Source organism: Psittacula echo (assembly GCF_963264785.1).
Source record: "Psittacula echo genome assembly, chromosome: 3".
Classification (NCBI taxonomy): domain Eukaryota; kingdom Metazoa; phylum Chordata; class Aves; order Psittaciformes; family Psittacidae; genus Psittacula; species Psittacula echo.
This window is the reverse complement of record NC_137736.1, coordinates 102265555-102292691: the sequence shown is the minus strand read 5'-3', so window position 1 is coordinate 102292691 and position 27137 is coordinate 102265555. Positions and strand designations below refer to the sequence as shown.

The 27137-nt window shown below is 36.4% G+C and overlaps 1 protein-coding gene across 4 annotated transcripts in view; it reads right to left on the bottom strand.

Moving 5' to 3' along the window:
- Positions 1 to 15759: 15759 nt before the first annotated feature.
- The window catches only part of POSTN (periostin), a gene marked incomplete at its 5' end in the record, with an annotated part of 38183 nt that continues 26805 nt past the window's right edge, over positions 15760 to 27137 (bottom strand). For 2 of the 4 annotated variants that reach the window (XM_080614190.1, XM_080614191.1), the window contains 7 exons: positions 15760 to 16055; positions 16321 to 16362; positions 18905 to 18991; positions 21801 to 21881; positions 22299 to 22376; positions 23877 to 23966; positions 24570 to 24665. In XM_080614190.1, the coding sequence (XP_080470316.1) occupies positions 16015 to 16055; positions 16321 to 16362; positions 18905 to 18991; positions 21801 to 21881; positions 22299 to 22376; positions 23877 to 23966; positions 24570 to 24665 (515 nt within the window). In that variant the 3' untranslated portion in view covers positions 15760 to 16014. The remainder of the gene's footprint in view (positions 16056 to 16320; positions 16363 to 18904; positions 18992 to 21800; positions 21882 to 22298; positions 22377 to 23876; positions 23967 to 24569; positions 24666 to 27137) is intronic. The other 2 variants (XM_080614192.1, XM_080614193.1) reach the window with 2 other exon arrangements.

The following is a 27137-nucleotide window of genomic DNA, read 5'->3' as shown; positions in this document are numbered from 1 at the left end:
ATATGAGAAACTCCAGGCTCTTTGAGTGATTTATGGGATTATGTGAAGCTATAAATCTTCTGCTACAGCTGAATGCAACAGTGATACTGTTTGTATAACAATTTGCGTCAGCTTCGCTTGATCACATCAGTGTCAATGCAGAATTGCTAAACAACTGAGGCTGTACTGAGAGCGTGACTAAAATATCACCAGAGTCCCTGGCCACAGAAGGGAACTGTCTCAGCTTCATCTGGTTCATGGGGAATTACCAGAATTTGCATAAACAGAGATGAGAATAAAAGTGCCAGCAAACATGTAAGAAATATTCTACTTGGTGAAATTTACAACCTACATTTGTAAACTAATACAATATTTGGATAAGCTTTTGTTTTAGAATTAAATATTTGGCCCATATTAAGGATGTGAGTGATCTAATGGGAGTGTGGATGTGAGTGATCTAATGGGTGTGCGCTAAGACTAGCCTTTGACAAAATGAGCATATTTTAAAACTGTCCATAAGCTGCCCATAGAATACCTAATTATGGAAGCAAAATAGTAATTCTCAGACTGAATCAGTGCAGATAATTTCAAAGGCATAACAGTAACAGCTTTTCCTATGTAACACTCTTTCTTACTTTTTTTTTTTACTCGATGTCTATAACATAGACAAATTGTTTTAGGAACATTTAGAGAGCTTACAAGATATTAGTGGCAATGCTATTCTCAATGTGGTAATCTCCGTGAATCCAGAAAGTCTGTTACCTAGAAGAAAACTACTTTTTTTTTTTTTTTTTTTTTTAACATGAGTTGTAATTGACTGTGCTCTCAGTAATGGTTCTCTTTGCTAATTACTATCTACTAAAAGATTGCCTCCTCCAGAAATTTTCTAGGATTAAAGTTCTTTTCCAGGATTGGACTGAATTCTATCCAATCAATAGGACCAAAAATTCATATTTTCTGTTTTCTCCCTTTTTAGAAACACTTCCCCCAGTGTTCTGATACTTCACCCTTCTACAAAAATTCCTCAAGATTCTTTGGCTTCTGAGGTTATGTCTATTTCTTTTATTTCCTAGAACAAAATTCATCAGGTCCAACAAATTTGAAGACATTAAATTCTCAAAGTATTTCTTTTCATTCCACTCTAGAGGAAGACCTTTGCTCTTTGTGGCTGGAGTTAATTTAGATTGCAACTAGTCTGACCTACCAAGGGAGCACTATTGAAACAGATTACAAAAAGCATCAACTTGGCTGTCAGTTTTCCCTTTCGATATGACTGTGAGTTAACACTCCTATCACTATGTTTGCTGCTTAGGAACTCAGAAATTGCATCCTGGTACTTTCATGATTTAACTTCAATTCACTTTTTTGCATTGCTTTTTCCACTCTGCATTGTTTGATTGATTTTCAGTAGTTGTCAGCAATTTCATTTTGTTTCCACTGTTTGAGTGTTAACTCTTTGTACTGAAGGTTTTTTCCTTTTTTTTTTGTTTTGTTTTGTTTTGGTTTGGTTTGGTTTTTTATAAGCTTAAGCTTAACTTCTACTTGTGTTGCTCCCTTTTTTTCCTCTATGGAAGTGCCAGTTCCTTTTTCTTATTTTTCATACTTTTTTATTTCATTTATCAGTACTGTAAATTGTCACCCTCCAAATGATGAGAACAGACATTTCTGTCCAGTTATTAAACTTAGACCTGAAGCTCACATGGTCTATTGAAATAAAGTGGATTTTGTCCTTGCTTAATTTGAGAAGAAAGAGGAAAAAGAGTGAAAATGAAAATCCTACACAGGGAGGGATTTTATTGGCATGAAATAGCATGGCATCGAACAGGGAAAATGAGATGAAATGCAAACAATGGATATGAAAAAAAACCCAGCCAAACCAAAACAAACATTTATCAGTAAGCAATTTTTATGAGTTAGTGAACCGTATGACCCAAAATAGACAGAACAAATACAACAAATATTGAGTCATACTGTTATATCTGTTATAAGATACTCAGGCCATATCTTTAAACCAGCAAACATACACACACCATAAATCAAAAACTGCTGAAAACTGCCTGATCTGGCTGCTCAAGAAGCTGAAAGATGATGATGAAAGTATTTGAAGTAACGAGAGGTTTTGAAGGACCTGGACCTGCATGTTGTTTTAACAGCAGCTGAAGGTACCCATCACACAGCACAGCAGAAGTCTGTGCTTCTGACAAAGATGTGTCCAGATGTGGTATATCACTTAGTCTAAAAGTTAAATATGGAGGCAAACAAACAATACCATGATTGTATGACTTATCAGTCCTGATGCCTGTGGCTTTCTCCCATGTTCTTTTTATGTACATATGAATTCATACAGAGGAAACATGCTGGTTTAGGCCCGCCTGGAGAAGTAAACTGAGTATTTTTAATCATACACTTTCATGATTAAAATAGTTGACATGTTCTCCTGTCACAGAGCTCATATGATAATAAGTCTGTCTGAGGAAGACTAAAAGTAAAATCAGAAAAGGTTGTGAATTTTCCAAAAGTCCCTAAAGATATTACACAGAGAAGTTCTATCAAGGTGGATGAGTAAAATTGAAAATGTAAAAATATAAAGTTTCAGTTTCTCTTAGGGAAAAATTGAATAATTCTGTGCAAGCATGAAATATGTTGGCTGAGAATCTCCAAAAGTGACTTCTCCTTGGAAGCTGAGTATAGGTACCTCACATGATGGTCCTCCTGAGCCAAAGAGAGGAACATAGACTCATACTACCCGTGAAGCATTCCAGTAAAACACCTTTCCATCAGCAATTTTTGACCACTGCTTGGTGGCTCTTTTACTGTGCAATTTGGTGTTATGGGGAAACTGTGTATAATCATCTATAATTAATGAATCTGTCTGTTGTAGGATTTACTGTCTTCTGCATTGACAAGGAAAACCAGCCTTAGAGGACCACCATTTTTCTAGCTGGCAGTTATCTTTTCTAAGAATTTTAAAAATCATTATTCAGTTTTATTTTGTGATTTTGTAAAGAAATCTTCATTGTGTTATGCTAAATATTTATAGTTCATGAAAGGAAAAAATAACTCAAAAGAACTGATCTCATATATAAACATGTTTAAAGAGTATGATCTGATAAAAGAGGAAAAACTAGTTTGCTTTTTATGTAAACATGATAAGAATTTTCTTGGATAAGAATTTTCCTTTTCCATTACATAACACTATTTAGGCACTGCAAAATTGCAGAAAGGCCAATTAAGTTTAAAGAGGTGTCTTCTCAGGACAAAGAGGATGGGTGGCTATAAATGAGAACTATTAAAGTTATAGTCACAATAGAGGTTAAAGAGCAGACTATTAATATTAAAATATAGACACGTCACTTATTCAACACAATTGTCCTGTGTCTTGGAGAAATGGCTTCAATGTCTTGCGGGAAATGAAATCACTTTTCAACAAAGGCTGCAGCTTGAGAAAAGAGCTGAAGGTGAAAGTGTAAGAAAGGGTCAGTAGTTATTTAAATGAATAAAACAGTAGTAGCAGAATTTAAAATTACAGCCTTTGTGAAACCAAAACTTTTAGACTTGTTCTATGAATATATCAGCTTTGATATCTTTATATCTAGTTTTAGTCCAAATTCTTAGAAATTCTATCTTAACTATATTTAAGCTTGTGCTTTACAGTCAAAATTTCAGAATCTTCCTTTTATATTGACTGCAATCCTGTGGTCATGAGGATAATTTAAGAATTTTGCTATGAATAGATTTACCATCTTTGGAAAATGCTAATATCCATCAACCAGAAGGTACCAATATAGCACATTTGATAAACTGGTCCATTATTTGATATCTGTTTTAGACGAAACTTTCTATATAGAGTTTCATTTGTCTTTTCAACCCCACATCTTTATAGAAAATAATATTCCTTATGGCATAGCTTCCAATTTAAAAAAAAATATTACAGAAACTTCCTGACTACACTCTCCAGAACAACAGAGATATTCCACCTCACATCTTACTCTTTGCATGTGGCGTATACTCTTACTCATTATGAAGACCACAAACATTGTGAATGATTCAGCATTTCCTTTAACTAAGGAAGCAGAATCTTATAAAAGATTTCTTCTTCAACAAGATAGGATGAGGCATGAACCAGACATGGCCATAATTTTTGTACATGTAATATGTATTGGAAGTATTTGTATCAGTGACCTCTAAGTATTTTTTGAGACCATTAGGGTGTATGATTATTATTACTGAAGAGAATACTCTTTACCAGAAACAACAGAAACAATGTTTCTTTATTATTATTAATTATATGTATAGGATTTGTTGGCTACCTTTCTTCATATATTTTCAAATTATAGACACTCCTTCAAACATTTTTACATTTTTACAGCTAGTTAAAAATTGAGACTGCCTAAATATTTTGGCAATGATGTCTAAATACCAAAGATTGATTCTGACACTGGATACCTTAAAAGACTTAAATGAAGATAGCTGAATATTGCGCACTCTGTGCATCAGGCTTACGTTCATTACAATGTTGCTTCCTTTTTTGGGTTTGTTTCACTTGCTCAGGCTAAGGGAGACAAAGCAAATTCCCAATTTAGAAACATGAAGCATTGCCTGGATAGCTCAAGTGTTTTTATTAGTTACTGAAAAGGAGATTGAATTCACTATAGAGAGCTTCACTCTTGCACAGATCTATGCACAGCAGAAAGCCTTGTTACCAAAGTTTAGTGTGCCAAAGGCTTTCTTGCAGTCCAGGCTGTCTGTATCTGCAGGCAGAGCACACACAGGGTGATCACACCAGCACCTGCACTTCCACTGGTTTGTGGAAATAGTCAGAAAGTGTTGGAGAATGCTTACATGAACACATTCATACCAATCTGCAAATTGCTCAAACCAGCCATTTCAGCTAGCACCACGTATGGTGCATTTTCAGCTGAGACCAACTTGTGCATTGAGTTTAACCTAACCACTAACAAAATATAGAATGATACAAGTAATCTGACAATATTGAGGTTGAGCTGGATTAGAGGGAAGAGAAATCTTTCTCAAGAATAGATCAGGGAAGGAGATACAACTTTAGTGATGGGGTGACATCTCACAATGTAACCTGCCATAAGGGATGGGATCAGGGCCATAGTTTCTACCTCATTCTCTTTTGCTGCAGTATTAAAAATCTATTCTGGGAAAAACTGCTAGGACAAAATGCTATCCCAGAATTTTCTGTCAGTATGTTGGAACTATCCCTGCGTATGAAGATTGCACTTCATATAATAACAATCTAGGATCTTAGGTCTCTGCTATAAAGGTCTTTCTGCCTGAAGGTATGCCTGTAATCAAGCAAGCATCATGTCATAGAATCATAGAGTCATAGAATCAACTAGGATAGAAAAGACCTTTAAGATAATCAAGTCCAACCATTACCCCAGTGCTGTCAAGTCCACCACTGAACCATATCACTAAGCGCCTCATCTACACAGTTTTTGAACACTTCCAGGGATGGTAATTTCACCACTTCCGTGGGCAGGATGATTTGGTTAAAAGCAGTCCAAAGAATGAATTAGCTGGGCCTGTTTCAAGGAGCTCTGGAACGCTGTTATCCCAAACAGAAACTCTTCCTTTTTTAAGAAGCAACACCAGTAAACCAGATTGCCCAGTTATACTATTGTTTCAATAAGTTATTCCTTTGAAAAAAAAAACAAAACAACTTATCATAGTAATCTACATCAAGCTGTATTTGAACCAATCGTGTTTTAGACCATAATCCAAATGTTGCATTTCTCACACTGGTATCTGAAGGCCAGTAACACCTGCGGCTTCATATAGGTGATAGTCATAATAGCAGACTTTCCTATTTACTGTAGAGCAGATGACAGACTTACTTAGGCATCTACCTCAGTTTCTGAGTCCAAGAGAAGAGTAATATAGATCCAAATCATCCACCCATCAGGGAGCAAGTGGTAAGAGCAAGACTATCTCCTATATCTCATAACCCACTGAGACCATGTACTTAAAAGTTTAATTCACATTCAGAGTCACAGATCCTTCTCTTCAGGTAATATAATAAGTGAAGATTGAAGGGACAGTACAAAAAGAAAGAAAATACTACAATGTAATTCTGCGTCCACTAAAATTAATGACAAAACTCATAGAATCATAGAATCATAGAATAGATAGGGTTGGAAAGGACCTTATGATCATCTAGTTCCAATCCCCCTGCCGTGGGGCAGAGACACCTCACACTAAACCATGCCACCCAAGGCTCTGTCCAACCTGGCCTTGAACACTGCCAGGGATGGAGCATTCACGACTTCCCTGGGCAACCCATTCCAGTGCCTCACCACCCTCTCAGTAAAGAATTTCTTCCTTAGATCCAATCTAAACTTCCTCTGTTTAAGTTTGAACCCGTTACCCCTTGTCCTGTCACAACAGTCCCTGATGAATAGTCCCTTCCCAGCATCCTTGTAGGGCCCCTTCAGATACTGGAAGGCTGCTATGAGGTCTCCACACAGCCTTCTCTTCTCCAGGCTGAACAGCCCCAACTTTCTCAGCCTGTCTTCATACGGGAGGTGCTCCAGCCCCCTGATCATCCTCGTGGCCCTCCTCTGGACTTGTTCCAACAGTTCCGTGTCCTTTTTATATTGAGGATACCAGAACTGCACACAAGACTCCAAGTGAGGTCTCACGAGAGCAGAGTAGAGGGGCAGGATCACCTCCTTCGACCTGCTGGCCATGCTCCTTTTGATGCAGCCCAGGATACGGTTGGCTTTCTGGGCTGCGAGCGCACACTGCCGGCTCATGTTCATTTTCTTGTTGACCAACACCCCCAAGTCCTTCTCCGCAGGGCTGCTCTGAATCTTTTCTCTGCTCAACCTGTAGCTGTGCCTGGAATTGCTCCGACCCAGGTCTAGGATCTTGCACTTGGCATAGTTAACTCCCACCAGAGTCTACAGGGTTAGGATGTTTCCTTCCATATAATATCCATCTACTGTCTCTAATCAAACAGCTGGCAAAATCTTTATCCCATCCTTTTCATCTCCTACATTAAGCTTATGAAGTTATCTATACTTCTGGTACTGAGTAGGTCAGGTAGTGACTGCTTTCACTTCAGCCCTGACAAAGAGTTTGTGCACCTGTATGTCATGCAATCACCCTCATGTTCAAGTAAGCCTGGATCACACAGGGATTTTGTCCCTGTGATGCAGTTTCCCTTAGGGGGATTTGGTGACCAAGGGGGAGAGCAGATCCAGGTCACCTTCTGATAGTTCTTCATCACCCATAAATGAATAAGAAAACCTTTAGGAATAGAAGTCATGCAAAATGACTGGTTTGTATACTCAACATTTGTTACTCCTTACGTGGTATTTTCCACTGCAAAAATAATTTTAATAGCATTCACACAGAAACCACAAAGAGTTAAATCATAAACTCACAATCTGATTAGATGACAATGTGGAAGCTTGGATAAGGAGAAAACAAAAGATCCAAATAAGCTGGGTCTAGGACCTTCATGTTGAAGGTGTCGTCATTGTCAGTGGAGTACATTTTAATGATTAACCCAGAATCTACCATTTAACTGCCCTTGAGCAGAAGGAGGACAGTGCATGATTAATGGCTTGTTTGGGTTCTTTAGCATTTCTAAGCTATAGGCACGTATGTAGCATCTGACTCTGGCTGCTCACATGAAATTTAGTGAAGGTTTTTTGTCACTTAATGCTTCAGAGTGTCTGGTTGATGTCCTAAGTTCATTTGAATCATACTGTAGAACTGGGCTGTAATTTTTGACGTTTGCAGTTGAGTACAGTTACAAAATGCACAAAACTATCAACATGATAAATTCATGATGACTGTGTCCATGGTCCATATGGACAGATGTAACAGACACAATCTAAAGATTCCCAGTGAACAAACTGCAGATGCATGTACTTTGCACATATGGCTTATTTTCTTTTCTGTGATCAGCTAATACAGCCTGATTTTGTCTTGTTATCTCAGTCAGCTGTGCTCCTACTCACAAGCAATTCTTGCTGTGAACCTAGAAGGCTAGGGCTTTCTGCACTTTGAATCTCAGGGCCTAGATGCCAAGAGCCAAATTGAAATGATTTGAAATGGTTTTCTGCTGCCTAATTCATGGAGGTAGCCATGTTATCTTGGTTGCCAGGAGATGAAAACTTCCAGACCAGTAAAATTTTCAGTGATGAAATGGAAAGTAATCCTGAATTTTATAGTGATTTGCTGTCATACTTCTCCTGAAATAAATCTACTTGATTCATGAGGAGTGCCAAAAATTACTTGAAATAGTTTGTCATTGCACTGGTGTTAGAAAAATTTTATTTTGGGACAAGGGAAATACATAGGGGCATTTCCAGCTCAAAAGAAAATTTTCAGAATTGCAACTGAGTCTTTCAGTATTTTTTAGAACTCTAGTTGACCACCCCGGAGAAGGGTCTTTGAACCAGATGACCTCCAGACATCTCTTCCAACCTTAAACATTCCATGACTCCATGATTTTATAAACCACATATCCTGAATTAATATGGCATCATTAAGAAGGGAAAAAAAAAAAAAGAAAAGGTTGTCAGCCTTATGAGGTCATACACAAAGTAAATCAAAGTCAATAGTTTGTTTAACACCAAAATAGATCTCCAATCGTACAGATATTTCAGGAAAGTATGAGCAAGTTCATTATTGTCACGTTAACAAGACTGTTCATCCTTATAGCTAAACCAGATGTCTTTTCCGCTGAAGCACTTGATGGAACATGTCTGTCTAGCCTGATGGCAGCTAAGCCAGAAGAGGAACAAAATATGGGAAAGTGGCTCTGAGGAGGGTGTGAGAGAATGACTGTGGGAAGTCACCACTTGCCTGGGCAAAACATTATGGACTGTAATAGTGGGGAACACTCCAGCCTTGGCAAGGAGATTGATAACATGATCTAATAAGACTTTTCCATCTGTAATGTCTCTGATCTGCAGCTGGAGAAATAATAAATACACATTTGATGTACAGCTGTTTTGTTCCAGACTCACTTCTGTTTGGATTGTTGCATGTCTTCTGCCTGGCATTAGGGCATATTTGAGACACACATGAAGATCCACTATCTTGGAAATACTCTTGGGGCTTCTGCAGACTTGTACGGGAGGTGTGTGCCTTGCAGTGATCACATGTGCTTTTGCCAAGGTCTTAACACTATAGAATAATCCTTTCCAAAGACAACCACATCAATATCCAATTTCATATGAAACTGCAAAAGGAATAGAAAATAGCTATATACATCTTCTTTTAAAAAGCTCTTTGCTAGGATTCCTCTTTCAAAATTGTTCTTACATTATTCCCTGTGTCTGACCAGCTGGGATCTAGAAATGAGTTATCCTTCTGCCCTTGCCATAAAAAACAGTCTTTACCAATGAAGTCATAGCTGCCTTTTTTTTTTTTTTTTTTTTTTTTTTTTTTTTTTTTTTTTTTTTTCCTGGAGATGGAAAAAGGAGGCTCAGCAATCCCATTTACCACTCCATCTGTATCTCCCACTGCTGAGGGACACTTTGTAATGAAAGTCTTAATGAAAGACAGAAACAAGTCCTGCTAAGTCCTCCAGACAAATAGATTAAGGTGTTTGTAGACAGATTTATCTGTACTTGCCATTTAGAACTGTCAGGGCCTGGATTTCCTATAGATCATGGTGACTGACTGCCTGATGGGCAGGCACCTGAGCTCTGGGGATTGCAGGGACATAGACGACCTTAAGAGATTTCCTAGACCTCTTTTGCAGTACAGTCAATAGCCTGAAGAGCCTAGGGTAAACTGCAAATAACACCTCAAGTCACTTTTGTCTATACCACTGAAAATGTTCCTATCTCTTGCCAGTAGTTTTTTCAATTAATAAACATGCTGTTTTAATTCCATTTAACATCTCATTCCCATCATATGGCTTCAGGGTGGCCCTGACTCAGTCCACATGTTCCATTGTAGGAAATACAGCTGTAAAAAAACTGTTAAATATTTTCCTGATAAAAAAATTAAAAGAGAAGTGGACTAGCAATTAGAGAGATAAATGACTCTGATTCAACACAAACATGATTAAAGCAACCCTAAAAACTATCAGCAGGAGTTGTAATGTAATGATTGATTTTAAAGCAGGCATGCAGTAAGCAGCACTCTTCATAGCTTAAACATCCAACACACCGTGACCAGCAGCATCTTTCATTTCATAATTGTATGTCCCAGCAGTTCAGTACTGCGCCCACTATTGTAATATTGTTTAACATCTGTGTCAGTGACTTGGGCAATGGGGAGAGTGTACCCACAACAATTTTGCAGAGACTACAAAATAAGGAGGAGTGATTGATATACCAGAAGGCTGGTCTGCCATTCAGAAGACAGGCTGGAGAAATTCGCCGACAGGGACCTCATGAAGTTCAACAAAAATAAAAGACAAGTCCCTGGAAAGGAATAACCCTGGGCATGAGGACAGGCTATGGGGTAACTTGCTGGAAGGCAGCTCTGCAGAGGAAGACATTTGGTCCTGTTAGACAAAACTGTTTTTCCTACAAATAACCTAAACAATGTAGTTTGTAGATAAATGTGATCACCTCACATAGATGAATGTCACACATTTGTTATGAGAGATGAATTAATTATTGGAAATTAAAAAGAAAGGCATCAGGGCAGTCCATAAAAAAAATCTGAAACTGGTAATGTTCTATTTTTTATTCCCCCCCTCCCCTTTAACTATGCTAGACCTATGCAAATATTACAGCATCTCATGTACACCAGCTCAGATGAAGTTAAACATGGAGTACAACATTTATAAAGAGGGAATTCTAACTAGCCTAATTCATAGTTATATGGATCCATAGCTATATACACTATAAATAGTATATGGAAATGAGATGAAACACTGGACACAGTATTCTGCTGTGCCTTCCATAGAATGGTTTTGGCCCATGCCAGCTTGCAGTTTTTGAGCCAATCATCTCATGCATTAGTCTGTGAACAACAGAGTCCAGGAAATGTTCCAACAGACAGCAAAGATAAGGCTGCAAAGATTTTGCTTTCTGTCTTCTTCCAACCCTGCAGGCAGTTAACTCCTGTACACTTTACCACAGTGCATACAATGCAAAACTTCCGTGTCACATTAAAGTGGCATCCTCAAAAGCACCATGTTATTTCACACATACTTTATAGCAGTGAAAGCAAAAACAAAGCGTTCCTCAGCCCTTGCCAAGAAAATTGAATCACATGGGCACCGGGTGATTAAAAGAAGCTGAGGACAAACTGTTGTGTACTGTGGATGCAGACTGCATGTGCCACTGGATCTAAATACACAAGCAAAGTCTCTAGTTCTGTTTTATTTAGCAGTATAGATATGGGAATTAAAATCAGAAGTCAAGAAGTCTGAGCAGGAAAGAGGTGCATGAGATCAGTAAGTGAAGCAAGAATGCAAAACCCAGCACATGAGAATGGGAGAACTTTATGATCCAAGGTATAATTGCTGATTCCATTCCTCTGAGTTGCAAGTTCCATCAGAGAGGTTACTTCTGTTCAACAAGAAAGAAATTTGTAGAAGAAAGCCGGAGCTCTGTGGTATTTAAAAGATGACAGTTAAAGCGGCAAGAAAAGGAGCATTTTAATCTAGTATGACATTAGGAATAGATTTCTATGGCTGTAAAGGAGACTGAAGAAGTCTTTTGAATAAAAAGTACTGCTAGTTTTCAATAAAGAATGTGTGGGCTCCTGATGACATAGTGTCATCTTGATTTCTTACTAATTAGTTGTACCACAAAGAATTATCCTCCTCTCCATGTAGAATCTGGAGCTAATATTTCCTCTTCTATGCTAGCAGTTGAACACAAAACTCATACATCACAGAATTTTTAATTAATGCTGGTTAAAAAAATGTTAATCTATTGATGTGAAAATTTATGTGTATGTCAAAACCAGATTATTGCTATGCTGAAAAAATCAACTTTTCGCAAATGTTGACAAGTATTTATACTTTCATACTTCCATTTTCTTGAAATGCTGTAAAAACACATTTGGAGAAAAGTGACACAAAGGAGAAGATAATCTTTTAATATCTTCATGCTTGTGGTTTATGCAGAAGAGACACAGAGGCAAACCTTCCTTTAATAATTGAACATGAAGCCCTGTGCCATCATGAGTTTCAAGAAAAGACTCTACATCACCCAAGGCCCAATTACAAAGAGGATGGAGTACTTCCCATACATTTCATGGATCTTGTATCAGGAACTTGTGAAGCTCAGTATTCAAGAGAATCAGGTCTTCTTTTATTTGATCAGTGCCTAGGCTATTATCCCTCCTTGGACCCTCTGCCTGGGACTGACATGTAGCAGTTCTGAGGTTCAGATACTAAAAGGACAAATCACAATACATATTATTATCTTCACCTTTAACGGAAACAATAAACAGAGTTTTATTTTGGAGAAGTTGATTTTGGTTATTTTGTCTTGTTCTTTATTGCAGGCAAATTTGAGAGTTAGGTTTTATATGTACTAAACTAAGCAGAGTTAACATGACTGCAATGATCAGAGGATCAGCTTAGGAATATTTTGACCACATAGATCCATGTCAAATAAGTTTTCAAGCACCCTTGTTGGTCACTTCATATTGCAGGTAAGAGAAAGAGGAAGAGAGGACTGAAATGATCAATTTATATAAAAAAACCCTCTTATTCAGTGATCAAGAATAAGACCTAATTCTGCTAGTTCAGGTATTTGCCCACCTCTTAATTTTCCTCCAATAGCAATTATGGCTATAAGATGATTCTTAAATTTTCAGTCTTTTCCTCTGACATATTTTTTTATATGCATTGGTCTGCACCTTAGATTTAAATATCTTTATCTGTAAAAATTTCTCTGTTGAAACCTTTGCTCACTAATCTCAACCCTGGCAATATTTTATTTTAATATATTTTTTTTTTTTACTGTTTAGGACTTCCTTTCCATTTATAGCTTTGCGGTTGAATTCTTTCATTCATTGAGAAAGAGTTTATTGCTGTGACAATTTCAAGTTCCTTTTCCATCAACCCAGTGGATGCTACTACAATGATATCCATCAGCCATAATTTCTCCATCTTGCTGCTTCTACTTTTATTCATTTATCTAATATATGAAAACCATTCACCAGGGTCTCCTCTGTTCAATGCTTGTCAAATTATGATTATGAATATTCACCCTCTTTCATCACAAAGAAAAGCATGTAGATATAATTCCTAGTAAGCATGTAGATATAATTCCTAGTTTCCAGAAAATCACAAGGTAATGATTAAACATGTAATTCCAAAATTTTTAAAGAACACATTAACATTTAGTGGTCTTATAGATCATTTATGTGACATCTACTGCTGACAAAACTGACAGATTTGGGAGCATTTCCAGTTAAATATTCTTTGGCATCAGTTTTTCATACAGGATACCAAAGGAAGCAGATAAAGCCCTTTCAGAATTCCATCACCAACTCAGCTGGGCATTCCTACTTATAAATGCCCAAGAGATTACAAGGAAACATCAAAGAGAAAAGTGAGTTCTCTATTATTAGTAAACATTCTGACTTGGTAGTATGTTAATCCCTATTTAATCACATGACATTAGTTTAGATTACTGTGAGGTGTGGAGAAACAGATAACGGGGCAGAAGAAGTCGTAGTCACAAAAGTTCCCCAGTTCTGCTCTTTGGTGAAAGACTGTGTGCTGAGACAGAAATTACTAACTATATGAAAAGCAATTGAAAGAACATATTGATTTTCTTTCTACATTGGGTTGTGGAAGGATTCTTGTTCAGATAAACAGAAAAAGCCACACCATCAGTGATGGAGATGTCAGTGTACAGTGCAGCTGGGCAGACACATTCTGTGTCCAAGGAAGGGCTCAGGGAACAGAGTGTATCAGGGAAACGAGTATTGATGGAGTAGTTGCATTTCACTTGGATTATATTAATGAAGGGTGAAGTACAGAAAGGTATTTCAGTGACTCAGAGAGGCTCTAAAATGTTATCAGATCACAAAATATGAAAAAAATGGCATTCCACATATTTATTACCACTTGAAAAGTTAAAAACATCCTACCACATGACAGGTTTTAATTTACTATCCTGCCTTCTTCTGATTCCTCCCCAGTTCCTGTACATACTTTGTCATTTCCACTTCATTTTCTTCTCCATCTCCTTATTTATTTTTGGGAGAAAAGAGCACAGGCATATTCCTCCCTTAAGATAATTAAAATCGTATTTGACTGACAGCTCACAACACGACAGTGAAGAAAGCAGATCAGTGAAGAAAGCAGATTAAATTGAATGATTTAATGACAGTCAAAGGTCCCCAGGGGAAGATGACAGCTTTAGTTTATTCTCTAGGGAGACTTAAGAGTTCTCATTCTTCCCTAAGAGTTATCTAGCTCTTAACCAGGGTTAAAAGCTCTTTTTCCAACAAAGCGGTATGATAGTAGATACTGAGATCACCTTACTGAGAGAGTCTGACAGCCTAGTAAGGCTGTGCAACATATCAATCCAGTGCCCAAAGAGCTTTGCCTTTCAGGGAGTAGTGCTCGTGGTATGTGATTATGGAATTAAGGAAGGTTTTTAATTGTGTTTAAAGAAAGTAATACAGTTTAAGCGCATTAGCATGTGCTAGGTGAGAAAGGGAAGCATCAGTTTGCTTTTATGAAAACGTGTTTCTTAACTAAAACCACACTAAAAGCTTAAAAATATTTAGAACTTGCCTTACAAATAAAAATAAATATTTACAAAAGAAAGCAAGCATAGTTTAGCCAAATTCTTTATTGAGTATTTCTTTGAACCCAGAAGTATAAAAGCACAGTAGACAACATGTCTGAAACTTTGGTCTGCAGAATTAAGGCACTTTGAACACATTTTTCTACTCCATGAGTAATTGTTAGCCAACTTTTGTTAATAAAAGCAAAGAAGTTTTCTGAGTACAAAACTAGAGGTATAAAATTGACATAATTTACAGACAACTCCACATTAGTACCAGGCATTAGCAAAACATGTTTTGATATAAAAGCTTTCAAGACATAGCCTCATTTTTATAAAACCTTTTTCTATGCTGACTTAACTGTTTGCATGCATTTTATTTATCCCTTTTATAATCTACTTTAATAATCAAAATTTATTTAGGAAAATGTGGGAAGACGCTGAAGAATCTCAGTACATGTATTGGCATAGCGAATGATTTTTCTTAAAGAAGTCAACAGGATCTAAATTACATTTCAAGAAGCTCATAATGTTTGCTTTTCTTCTTTTTAAGAGCTTCCGTTAGCCATATTACTAGAAGGCATTTGGATATGCAATGCAGAACAAAAAGAAAAGGATACATTTAATATAAGACACATTTGTTTGTTTAGAAAAAGTAAAATTACTGGTGTCATTATGACATTAAACACATGATGAATATTGACTTATAAAAGCATACAATACTACTGAGCCAAAAGTGCTATTATAATATCTCATATTTCCTTAGATTACTCCAGAAGTCCCCTGACATGATCTTTTTTCTAGAAAGGATCTAATTTCAGTTATATTTCTTATTTAGAGGAAATAGTATTAAAAAATAGTATATAAAAAAAAAAAAATACATTCCGTGTTGTTCCCTGCTCTTTTTTAATTCAATCCTGCAAACACTTAGTAGCCAGCAAAAGAAGGAATCCTGGTTATACAGAAGTTCCAGGATCCCACCCTGAATAGTGCTTACTATCAAGAGCAGTTAAAGCACCAACCAATGGACTACTCCTTGTAAGTACTGCATTAGCAAGGAGCATCTGCAGCTTCACATCTTTTTGTGGATTCATGGTTCAGCTTACATTGTTATCAAAACACTGTAATTTTCTAAGAATCTTGCTTGGTTGTTTGTTTTTTGTTTTTTTTTTTTTTTGTTTTTTTTTTTTGTTTTTTTTTTGTTTTTTTTTTGTTTTGCTTTTTCCTTTTTTTGTTTTTTTGTTTTTTTGTTTTTTAACTAGTTTCTCTTCCTCTCAAAGACCATGATGTTAATTTGTAATTCTGTGGATTCCATCTTGGAAAGCCTTTAGTGATTAGCTAGTCTTGTCCTCCTTCTTGCTGTTCCCCCTTGGAAAAATAGAAAAAACCTGATAAATATTACTTATAATTATACATAATATAGTTCCAGTGTATACTGTATTTACTCGTGAAACAGATGTAAAGAGGAAAGATGAAGACCTACATTAAAATTTCTTTATTAAAAAAAGCATAAATACAACTGTCCTTTTAAGCTGTTTTCTTGAGAGTATTTTTGCCCCATCATGTCTACCAACATAACTGAGAATAATATTTGATGCATGTTAGTACATTTAAATATATGTTTTGCTTTTACCTTGTGTCCTCCTGGTTGGTTGCGCTTTCCGTACAGGTGCTTCTACAAAATTAGAAATGTTGCAGTCAGAAATAATTTGTAAGACCATTTTAATTAAAACATTAGAAATGTTGGAAACCCATTGCTGACTTGTGAAGTTTGTTCTTTTAAGTTTTCAGTAAATTAAGAATTTCATCCCATTGGCATGTTGGCTTGATGACCTGAAACAAGAATGCTTATAATGCAATTCACACATTTCTGTCATGTGACACTATTGTTCCTACAATTCTGTCATGCACCAAATCTTAGCAACATTTCAAAAGTATTTTTACATTTTAACAGTATGAATTAATCCATTATTCACACCACTGATCTCCTACAGATGGTTACATGATGTAGGCAGCTGCCAGGATGTTTTGCCCATGCTCTTCATTCAGCAAACACCATCTGACACCGTCAGCAATGTACAGGCTCAGGTTACTGTACAGCCCCGGACTCAGTCTCAGCTTTTGGCAGAGGATGCCCAGGTCTGATGTAGAGAATTACTTCAGGAATTATTTGTGCTTGAAACTCAACCCTCATAAGATGGTGGCCACATTTCCATCTGTGTTTGGGCCTTGATCTGTAACTGCATTTTGAGTCCACATTTAGAGTTCAGTTAATTTTTTCAGAGACTATTGTTTTAAAGCGTAGAGTAGAGCAAGGGCTATTGAATACGTACCACTCCCATTAGCAGATACATGTGTTTTACAAAATACTGATTCAGTGAAACTATGGACACTTTTTCCTCTTTCTCATCAAAAAGTTGAGACATTTTTTAAACCGGGTTTTCTCACTGGGAGGAGAAACATTTCACAAGCATAAGAGAGAATTTTTCTGTAACTGTCACAGAAATGTTACTGCAGTATTTTTAATTCTTTGCAACCATGAAGCATTGCATTTTTGCTTAACCAGCTGCGGTCAATAGTCTTTTCATCCTGAAGCAGGGTATATAAATGCATAATCCTGAAATACTGGCTTCACCTCATTACAGCTGAGGCTAAATACTGAGTATCTGCACCAATATATTCAAGCTCTGCACTGCCCTGACAAGAACAGAACATGGTCCATCCAAAGTATGATTTCCACACTTATATGCTTTCCATATAATTATGCTTTCACATAAACCTCATGGTTGAAGGTCACATCTGTTTGTCATTTTCAGGCACCACTTGACTTCCCTGTATGCTTCGTACTACTCAGCATTGAAATCATACAAACACTATGGTATAATTTCAGTATTTAGCATAGACTTCAAAATTAAGAAACCTATTTATTTGACTTCATTCTCCACAAGCCATAAGATTTTTTCCTACTGTGTTCAGTTCTGGGGCCCTCAACAAAAGAGGACATGGACCTGTTTGAGTGTCCAGAGGAGGATCATGAAGATGATCAGAGGGCTGGAGCACCTTCCCTATGTAAACAGGCTAAGAGGGTTGGGGTTGTTCAGCCTGGAGAAGAGAAGGCTCTGAAAAGACCTTGTAACAGTCTTCCAGTACCTAAAGGGGTCCTACAAGAAGTCTGGAGAGGGACTTCATACCAGGGCATGTAGGGATAGGACAAGGGGAATGGCTTTAAACTGCAAGGGGATGGATTTAGATTATATATAAGGGATAAATTCTTTTCTGTGAGGGTGGTGATGCACTGACACAGGTTGCCCAGAGACTGTGGCTGCCCCATCCTAGGCAGCGTTCAAGGCCAAGTCGGATGGGGCTTTGAGCAACCTGGTCAAGTGGAAGGTGTCCCTGCCCATGGCAGGGAGGTTGGAACTAGATGATCTTTAAGGTCCCTTCCAACCCAAACCATTATACAATTTAGTTCAAAGGCTGACAGTGTAGTTTATTCTGCCTTATTAGAATCAGAATTGGAAAAAGACATTCATACAAATATGAAACAAACCCTGAATAAGCTACTTCTTAACTTTGAATAAAGCACATAAAAATACGTTTCTTACAGTTGAAGAACAAATTCCTTGTATAAAGCCAGACTGAATTGTATTTGGCTCCTGTAAGAGGGTCGTTGACACCATTCAGCTTTTTCAAACACAAGAACTTCCCTCATTTAAAAACAGGATAAAGGTAGAGAAATTCCAGACTTCTGTGAGATATTTACTCAACCCCAGAGGTTATATTCCCTCCACCCTACACCCTTTCACCAAGCTGAGAACCCCTCACATGAACAGATCACATTAACACTGACAAGAAATAACTCAAGTTAAAAACAACTCACGTGGTCTTCTTCTGGGTGTGCTGCTTAGAGACAAGGCAATTCTTATGGTACTTGTTTCTTCACAAGTTTTACCTAAGCTTTGTAGTTAGACATTTTCTCTTGTCTACTACACTTGCCAAATGTTTTAATCACTTTTAGCCACAAGGTAAGCCTCAACATTTTTCTCTGCAACATCAATGAAAAAATTCTTTTCCAAAACAATTGTAAAACTCTTCTTGCTAAGATACTGGCTTTAGACCTAAGTAATTTTTGTGAATAGATCCTATAAACCCCCACCTGGAATGATCACTTCAGACAAAGCAGGTCTTGGTGATACTGGATTTTTAGATAAACTAACCTTCCAGATGGACCTTCTTGATTTCTCTCTCGATAATCTGTGGCTCTCTCTCAATTACTTTAGTAACCTTGGTGTACTCAGTTCCAGCTATGGTAAGCATCAAAAACAAATTAGTTAAATCTGGCATAGATTTTTCCATATGCAAGGAGCCTTCAGTGGAAAAAATGTCACTTTGGGGGTGTAGGAATATGCAGGATACCATATTACTTGTGCTGTAAAGTCCCTCTCATTTCCTTGGCCCTGCCACAGGTGATTCCTTCTGTGGGGCTGAGTGTCATCCATTGCAATCTTGGCTTGAAGCTTTGTTTCAGCAAAGACTGCCAATTGTAATAAGCAGTGCTGGATATTGTATAGTGTTACAGCCCATATCAAATCATCCTTTTACTTTAAACAGCAACAATACATTTGTGTGTGACTGGACTCAGATTTAAATGTTTAGAAAATTTTCAGTACAACAGAAGAATTTTGATGTAGACAAGAGGTTCATAAAACATTGTCACTAACAGCCACAAAGCAGCATGTGTATCTGATTTTATTGGCTAAAAGTATGGTAAAGTATTATCATGGCAGCCAAGGGTAGCTGATTGGATAAATAATGGAAAAGATAGAGAAAAATAAAATTAAAACAAGAGACAAATCTGTCTATTTGTTCAATTTTAAAGCAGGATGCTTATGCAAACTAACATATAATTGCAAGGAAAAACAGTAAGAATTCAAGAGACAATATTGTCTTCTCCAAATTTCCTAAGAAGAAACTACTTATCTCTTTTCCATACACATATAGGATCCCTGTGAGATGTGTCTCTACAGATTATGTCTATTTACTTGTGTATCTTTGTAACTGGAGATGTTTACAATTACAATTAGAATTGTTAGATTCTAACATAAGACCTGTTATGAGAATTTTGAACAGTTCTACAGATTCTGCAGATCAAAGGAGGTGATCCTGCCCCTCTACTCTGCTCTTGTGAGACCTCACTTGGAGTATTGTGTACAGTTCTGGTGTCCTCAATATAAAAAGGACACGGAACTGTTGGAACAAGTGGAGAGGGCCATGAGCATGATCAGGGGACTGGAGCACCTCCCGTATGAAGACAGGCTGAGAAAGTTGGGGCTGTTCAGCCTGGAGAAGAGAAGGCTGCGTGGAGACCTCATAGCAGCCTTCCCGTATCTGAAGGGGGCCTACAAGGATGTTGGGGAGGGACTATTCATCAGGGACTGTAGTGATAGGACAAGGGGTAACGGGTTCAAACTTAAACAGGGGAAGTTTTGATTGGATCTAAGGAAGAAATTCTTTACTGAGAGGGTGGTGAGGCACTGGAATGGGTTGCCCAGGGAAGTTGTGAATGCTCCATCCCTGGCAGTGTTCAAGGCCAGGTTGGACAGAGCCCTGAGTGACATGGTTTAGTGTGAGGTGTCCCTGCCCGTGGCAGCGAGGTTGGAACTAGATGATCTTAAGGTCGTTTCCAACACTAACTATTCTATGATTCTATGATTTTATAAAGTTTGATCCTGCTCTTTACTGGTTGGTTGAAACCTATAGAACATAGTCCACTATATGGAGGGATTTTCTTGCTATAATTTCTTTCATTTTCAACTTTCAAAGTTCCTTGTAATTATTCAACACTTAAAATAGGCACGTCCAGAGAGTAACTCTTTTTACATAGGTAGGAATCTTAAGATAGGATAAAATAAAAAACCCTCTGGAAGTTCCTATTTCTCACCAATGATTATAGGCAAATCCTAGCTTATTAAGTCAAATTAAAAGTAAATCTGTAAAACTACAGTTTAGATGTCTAAAACAGAAGAAAGGAATACAGTCTACAGCATTCATAGCCGTATCTTGGTTTTTCTATAAAACTATCTCTGTTACCAACTAGCATGGATCTTTTTTTTTTAGTGGAGAGCTTTCAGTTGTTCAGCATCACTATATTTTTTACTTAACTGAAGATACATGTACAGATTAGTGCTTTTGAACAACTGCATGATTTAGTTCATTGAACACACAGCTGCCTGTGAGGTACTTCACTAGTGGTCAAGTTTGTAACTTAGTAAGTATTGCACATAAGATGAAGTGGATTCAATTCATTTATGCCAAGAGAAACATACATACATATTTTTGAGTTTCTGGCTCAGGTTTAAGCTAACATTTACTAAAAACACATCACTTGAATTCTCTTTTTTTATTCCCCATTGCTATTATATGTAGTTTTTCTAAGCTACATTAAGCAGAGAACATTCCAAATTCATAAATAAAGATTAATTTTAAGCACAAATTCTTTTACTAGTTTTCTACAGCTACTGGTTATATATTGCCAAAACTGTTAGAATTAAGAGAGCAAGAAGGAAAGAAAACCATTCCTTGAAATGCTATATTTGAAGAGAATTATAGTTAATGCCTTGATATCCATTGCCTGTAAGCACTGAAAGAAGGATGCTAAACATGCCTTTAATTGTTAACTTGAGGGCAATGAATATTCATTTCTGAAGAACTGATAGGTAAGTTGAATTTGGCCTATTGCAATACTTTCCACTTTATAAGTGCTTTTCACAGATTTAAATTCTTTGGGGGAAAAAAAGAAAAAGAGTTCACAGTTAGAGGAATAAATCTTCATTGCTCCCCTGAGTTTTAATCAGATAACTTTTTAAAGACTGAAAACCACCAAATACAATATTTTTTTCATGATCAATATAATAAAAAAATTATTAATCAAATTTTGGTACTTATTTCCATTTCACAGACATCTGACCCTTCATATGTGGCATTCTATTTTTCATGCCATTAAAATTACACTTCTGCTAAGTCAGTCTTTAAAATGTTGAGATAACATATCTGAGAGGCGTTTCAGTTATCATAACCTGTTGCAAAAACGTTAGTTATAGTACACTGAATTACCTCCCTGCAGAAGTCTTTTGATTTCTTCATCTTCAAGTAAATGACCATCACCTTCAATAAATTTGGTCACCTTGGTAACCTCTGATAGAATACAGGTTATGGCAAGAAGTTGATTTACAGAAAACATTCGACAATTCTGTAACAGCATATTACTGAATTAATCCTGTCATAGATTTTGCTGACTTACAAAATTAATCTGTTATAATATTAAATTCCATGTAAACACTGAAAACACTGTATTTTATGAGAAACATAGCATATTATTTACTAAAGCCAGGCAGCATCAACCCTGGGGATGGCTGAAATGTGAAGATCAGAGACTCAAATCAGAACACTAGATTTAGATATTTCTCAGGTTCTGAGGTTTAATCTCTGGGTGTGATTTTGCAGTATGAGCACCTTTGCTGAAAACATGAAGCATCCATTTTGTAATTACTTAAGTAATAAAATTTTTAATATTGATTTTTTTAAAGAAGGGAAGAAAACAAGGCTACTAACCTTCTTCAAGCAATTTCTTTAACTTTTCTTCATTGTCTGAACCACCAGCAGTAATTCTGGTATATTTTATTTCAGGACCTGAAAAAAAAGATGTGCGAGACGTGCTTTAATCAGATATAACAAGGTTGCTTTTTAAATTCATTTTTCCTATTTAACACTTAGGATCGTTCCATAGTTAAGATTCTTTAATCTGATTTTATGATCATTTACTTTCACTGTGTCCCATATCAAAATGCAAGAGGATTACTAAGAGTATTTAAATCTATTCAGGAAAGTACTTAGACAAATTTAACATACTTACAGTAAGTAAGTAAGATACAGTAAATATGTGCTCACAAACTTAAATTAAGACACAGTTTTAAACATTTTGTTGCATTAGGCCATAAATTACATATTTCCTAATATGTAAATAGATGTTGTTGCTTTTATTACTGCTATGAATAATTTCAAATCATAATATTTGAGATTCTTTATCAGTTTCTAGTACAGAGGGAAGAGAGGAAAACATTATGTCCGAAACACTGGCATTTTACATTATATTGACCATTTTGTGTGGGATATTAGTGAAATTTTAATCTGAAAAATGAGAAAAATGTCATTTTATATTCTTGTGTTGAAAAATATGCCCACTTTTACTAGAAACCACTAATGTTTTTCATTCAGTTATTTCCATTGTAGTAAATAGTTATATGAGAATAACTTAAGTTTCATTTTTAATTTCTCTCTTGCTTGAATGACTTCCTGCTAAGTCAGTATGTTCCTATAGTGCTGTCTTTCCCTTACAGCTGCTCTGGTAGACGGAATTTTAATAGCAGCATTCAGACTGATATTTAACCAAGCAGATCAAAATGTGTTAGCAAAGAACTTGAGACTGTTTAAATATGCCCTCTTCCCTTTTCAATTTCTGTGAAGTTTCTAGAACTCTTAAAGAAATATCTCTCTATGAGGTCAAATATACTTGAAATTGGCCAATTTCAAGTATTTTGGCCAAAGAGTAATTAACCAAAGAGTTTGAAAGTTAGTGTGGGAGAAGATCAAAGCACACAGATGCACATTAATTTTATCTTATAATACAAATGTCAATGGAGGCCCCTTCTTACAAAGAAACAGAGAAGTTGTTTTTTGGAAATAACTGTCAAGAAAGCTTGGGATGACATGCAGAAGTAGGTACCCACACACTGAAGATCTACCTTTGGTCAAATGAAACTTACCTTGAGATGCACAACTCAAAAATTCACTCACACACAAAAAGGTCTTCTATCTTAAAGAAAACCAGACTAAACAAATGCAATAAAAGCAGTCTCATCTCAGGCATTCAGCAAAGACAAAAAAAAAAAGAAATAACAAAGGACAATTTTTTATTGTTTTGCATTCTGTTAAAATATTCTTGCCATATCTTGTATATGTGTGTGTATCACACACAGCCAGAATTTGGGCCATATATAGGCAGTGGGAAGCATTAGGGGAAAATGACCTCTTCAGGAAATGCAGTTTAGGCATTAGGACCAAATTTAAGTTATATTACATTTGTATCTAATGGTGAACTTTAATAAGTTTGAAAAGCTTGGCATAATTTACCTTGAATAATTCTTTCTTCTGTTACTTTTTTTTCTGTCACTTCCACAGGTCGCCCATCAATGATTTTGGTGTATGTTTTAATAATTGGTTCTATAAAGATTTTTAAATTGAAGACATTAAGCAAGTAATGAACAGTGTTATAAGTGCTGGTTTTGAGATGCTGTAACTTACTGAAGGACACAAGGAAAAACTATAGCATATTTTACAAAAGATAAAAATGTTCAGAAAAGACTAGGAACTAAGTTTCCTCAAAAATTAGGATGGCCAGATGCTGTTTTCCTTTAAAAAACCCTAGATGTGAACTTTCAATGCCCCTAGCAAAGCAGAATGCAAAGTTTTCCTCTCTAGCTAATAAAAATTGCCTTTCTATCACAGAATCACATAATGCATTTTTGATTGCAGGACAAAAAACAGCAAGTAATTCTTAACTGAGACATGTCAGCATGCAGAATATTTCTGACAGTTTCTTGACTGTAGCTTATGGGACACGGCTAGGCAAAAAAAGTCCAAGTTTCTAAAATGCACAAGTGAGAATGAAATGATGCAATAACATTACAAAGCTTCAAGAATGTATTGTTAAAAACAGAACAGGTTTTTAACAGAACATCACCTACATAAATTAGAAACTGACTGGGAATAGTTAATGATTCAGATTTTAACTAATACAAATTGAGTTGCTGAAAGCATACCAACCTCCATGAATCACTTTAGTTACTGTCTCCCCTTCCCTGACTATTTTGAACTCAGGTTCCCCTTCAATTAATTTAGTGAGCTGTGTGATAGATGGGTCTGCGACATAGGAAAAAAACAACATGTTACATAGTCATAAAAATATTTACGGTATTCCACAGGGCTGAGATGAAGCTAAAATTATTCTCCCTACCCTAAATAAACCAAATTACTATAACAAAGGATTTTTAAAATCTGAAAAACCATTTGCATTGATGCTGTGCAATCTTGCACTTCCTCCCATGCAATCTTAAATTCAGATCCTATTTCATACTTACTATTTACAATTTCATTATTTTTACACATCTGATTATTTTTAACATCTGTTGACAAGTCTCAGGCAAAAACCAGATCCTCAGAAGCTGAAAGGAAGTCTTCCACTACATATATTGGTAGAGAAGGCTACTCTGCAGCACTGCTGGAATCTTAACAGCTATTGTTCCACGAGTGATCAGTGTGCAAACTACTGTGTCAAAGCTTAGAAAAGAAATAGAGAGAGAAGTGTTTCTCTCTATTTGCAACTAACTGTATCGGTATCCAAGAGGAAATGATATCTTTTAATCAGAATTCCCTTATGGTTAATTTATGTATTTATTTATTATTTGTTGGTTTGGGGGGTGTTTTACCTTGTTTTAAGAGGGTTTTCAATTAGACTTAGCCAGTGGTCACCCAGCTTAAAGAAATAAAAGTAAACTTCAGAGATCAACTGGAACAGCTGTAATGATATCTATCAGCATTAATGTCTGACATTCTTTGAGTTGCATGGGAGAGGTCATCTTGATTTCAATAGCCAAAACAAACCTCTTAATCTTGTGCAGTCCCTATAGACTACACTGATTCAAAAGTTATCTCTGTCTGACAGGCTGGAGCAGCAGGAATGAAATAAGTTAAGAACATATCATTGATGCAGTCATTTAACAGCAATAACACAGTTCTGTAATGAGTGTTACAGCAGCACTTCTACTTAAGAACTTGCTGTAGCAGACAGTTCCTTTATTCACTTTTCAGACTTAGAAACTTAACACAGTCCATCTCTCTCACTTTCATTAAAAAACCCTTAAAAACCTTTCTTTATATGAGTTTATGTAGAAGTTGATACTGCATAGATTTATTTGGTTTTTAATTACTGACCAGGATCTAACAGTAGCTTTCAATACGTGTGGCTGGTGTTAATTGTTGAAAACAGTACAATCCAGGCTAACTAGTGTCCTTCAGTAGTAAATCCAAGCATACATTTTTGTTTGCTTTTGCAGCAGATGATTGTATAAGTTAGAATTTAGAGCTAAATAATTCATTTATTTGCTGCAGATGAAATTATATGACAGGATCATAATGATGCCTAGTTATTATAGAGCTCTATTCATCTGTTCTACATTTTAAATAACTGAACAACCTATTACCTTTTCTATTATTTCTAAATTACTGCACCTTCCTATGTGATTGACACAGCAGATGTATGCAAAACAAATGGTACAACCATAGTTTGCTATACTGCCTACTCTAGGATCAATTCTTTGAAAAATTAATCTATTAAGATTTGGGTTTCAATCAGGTTTAACATTTAGATCCCCTTAACTTGACTATGTATGGACAATGGAAGCAAAACTCAAGTAGGAAACACGGAGATGGGAAAGGGCAGACATCACCCTCTGAACCTGGTGTTGGTGGTTTTTCTTTTTTTACTGAAATCTTCTTTCCATCCTGATCTGCTAGAACTTCCTGACACGTTACACAAATTAACATGCAACTTTGCCAGCTTTTTTTCTGCAGAAAACCATGAGCTTAAGTGGTTTTGATGTGAGCTGCTACTCACTCCTATTACTACTGGTAAGCTCAGAAGGGCCAGAATTGGCTTTATTGGTGATTCTTTCTGAAACATCAGCAGGAAGGTTGAGCTGGCCAGAGATCATTCTCTGGAGCATGTCCCAAAGCAGAAATACCGTAATGACAGTGGAAACTCTTTAATACTCACTAACATATAAAATTACTTTTTCTCTTTCTGGTGAATAATATTTAGTCGTATATTTGACTACACAAGTGCTCAGACATTCAATTTCTTGTTTCAGTTAACTTTCAACTTTCAAACATCATGTAAATCTGCTAAACTATACCCTGTCTTCAACATAAAAGAAGAGGTACATTCAGAGAGTGATTCACCCTTATCATAGGAAGATTTCTAAAATATCTTGGTTGAATTGCCATGTGCAATCATCTATTTATTTATGTTGCTTTGTGGATCTGATCTTATGATGCAGACTAAGCAACAAAGATCAGCAGATATATGCAAGATGGTGGCTAATCCTAGGTGGCACGAAGCACAGACAAGTTGCTGAAAAAGCAAGATCATGTCATTTCTGCTGGGAGTCCTCCCAGAAACAATGATTAAACAATCTGGACATTTTAAACTGCCTTTCTCTTCAGCTGGGCTCAACAGGATTCCCTTTGAGCATTTCCATTTCAGTGGGGAACTGGAGCTCATTAGCTATGTACCTGGTCTAGTGAAACCAATGGGTGTTTTAGTTAAGCTATGAA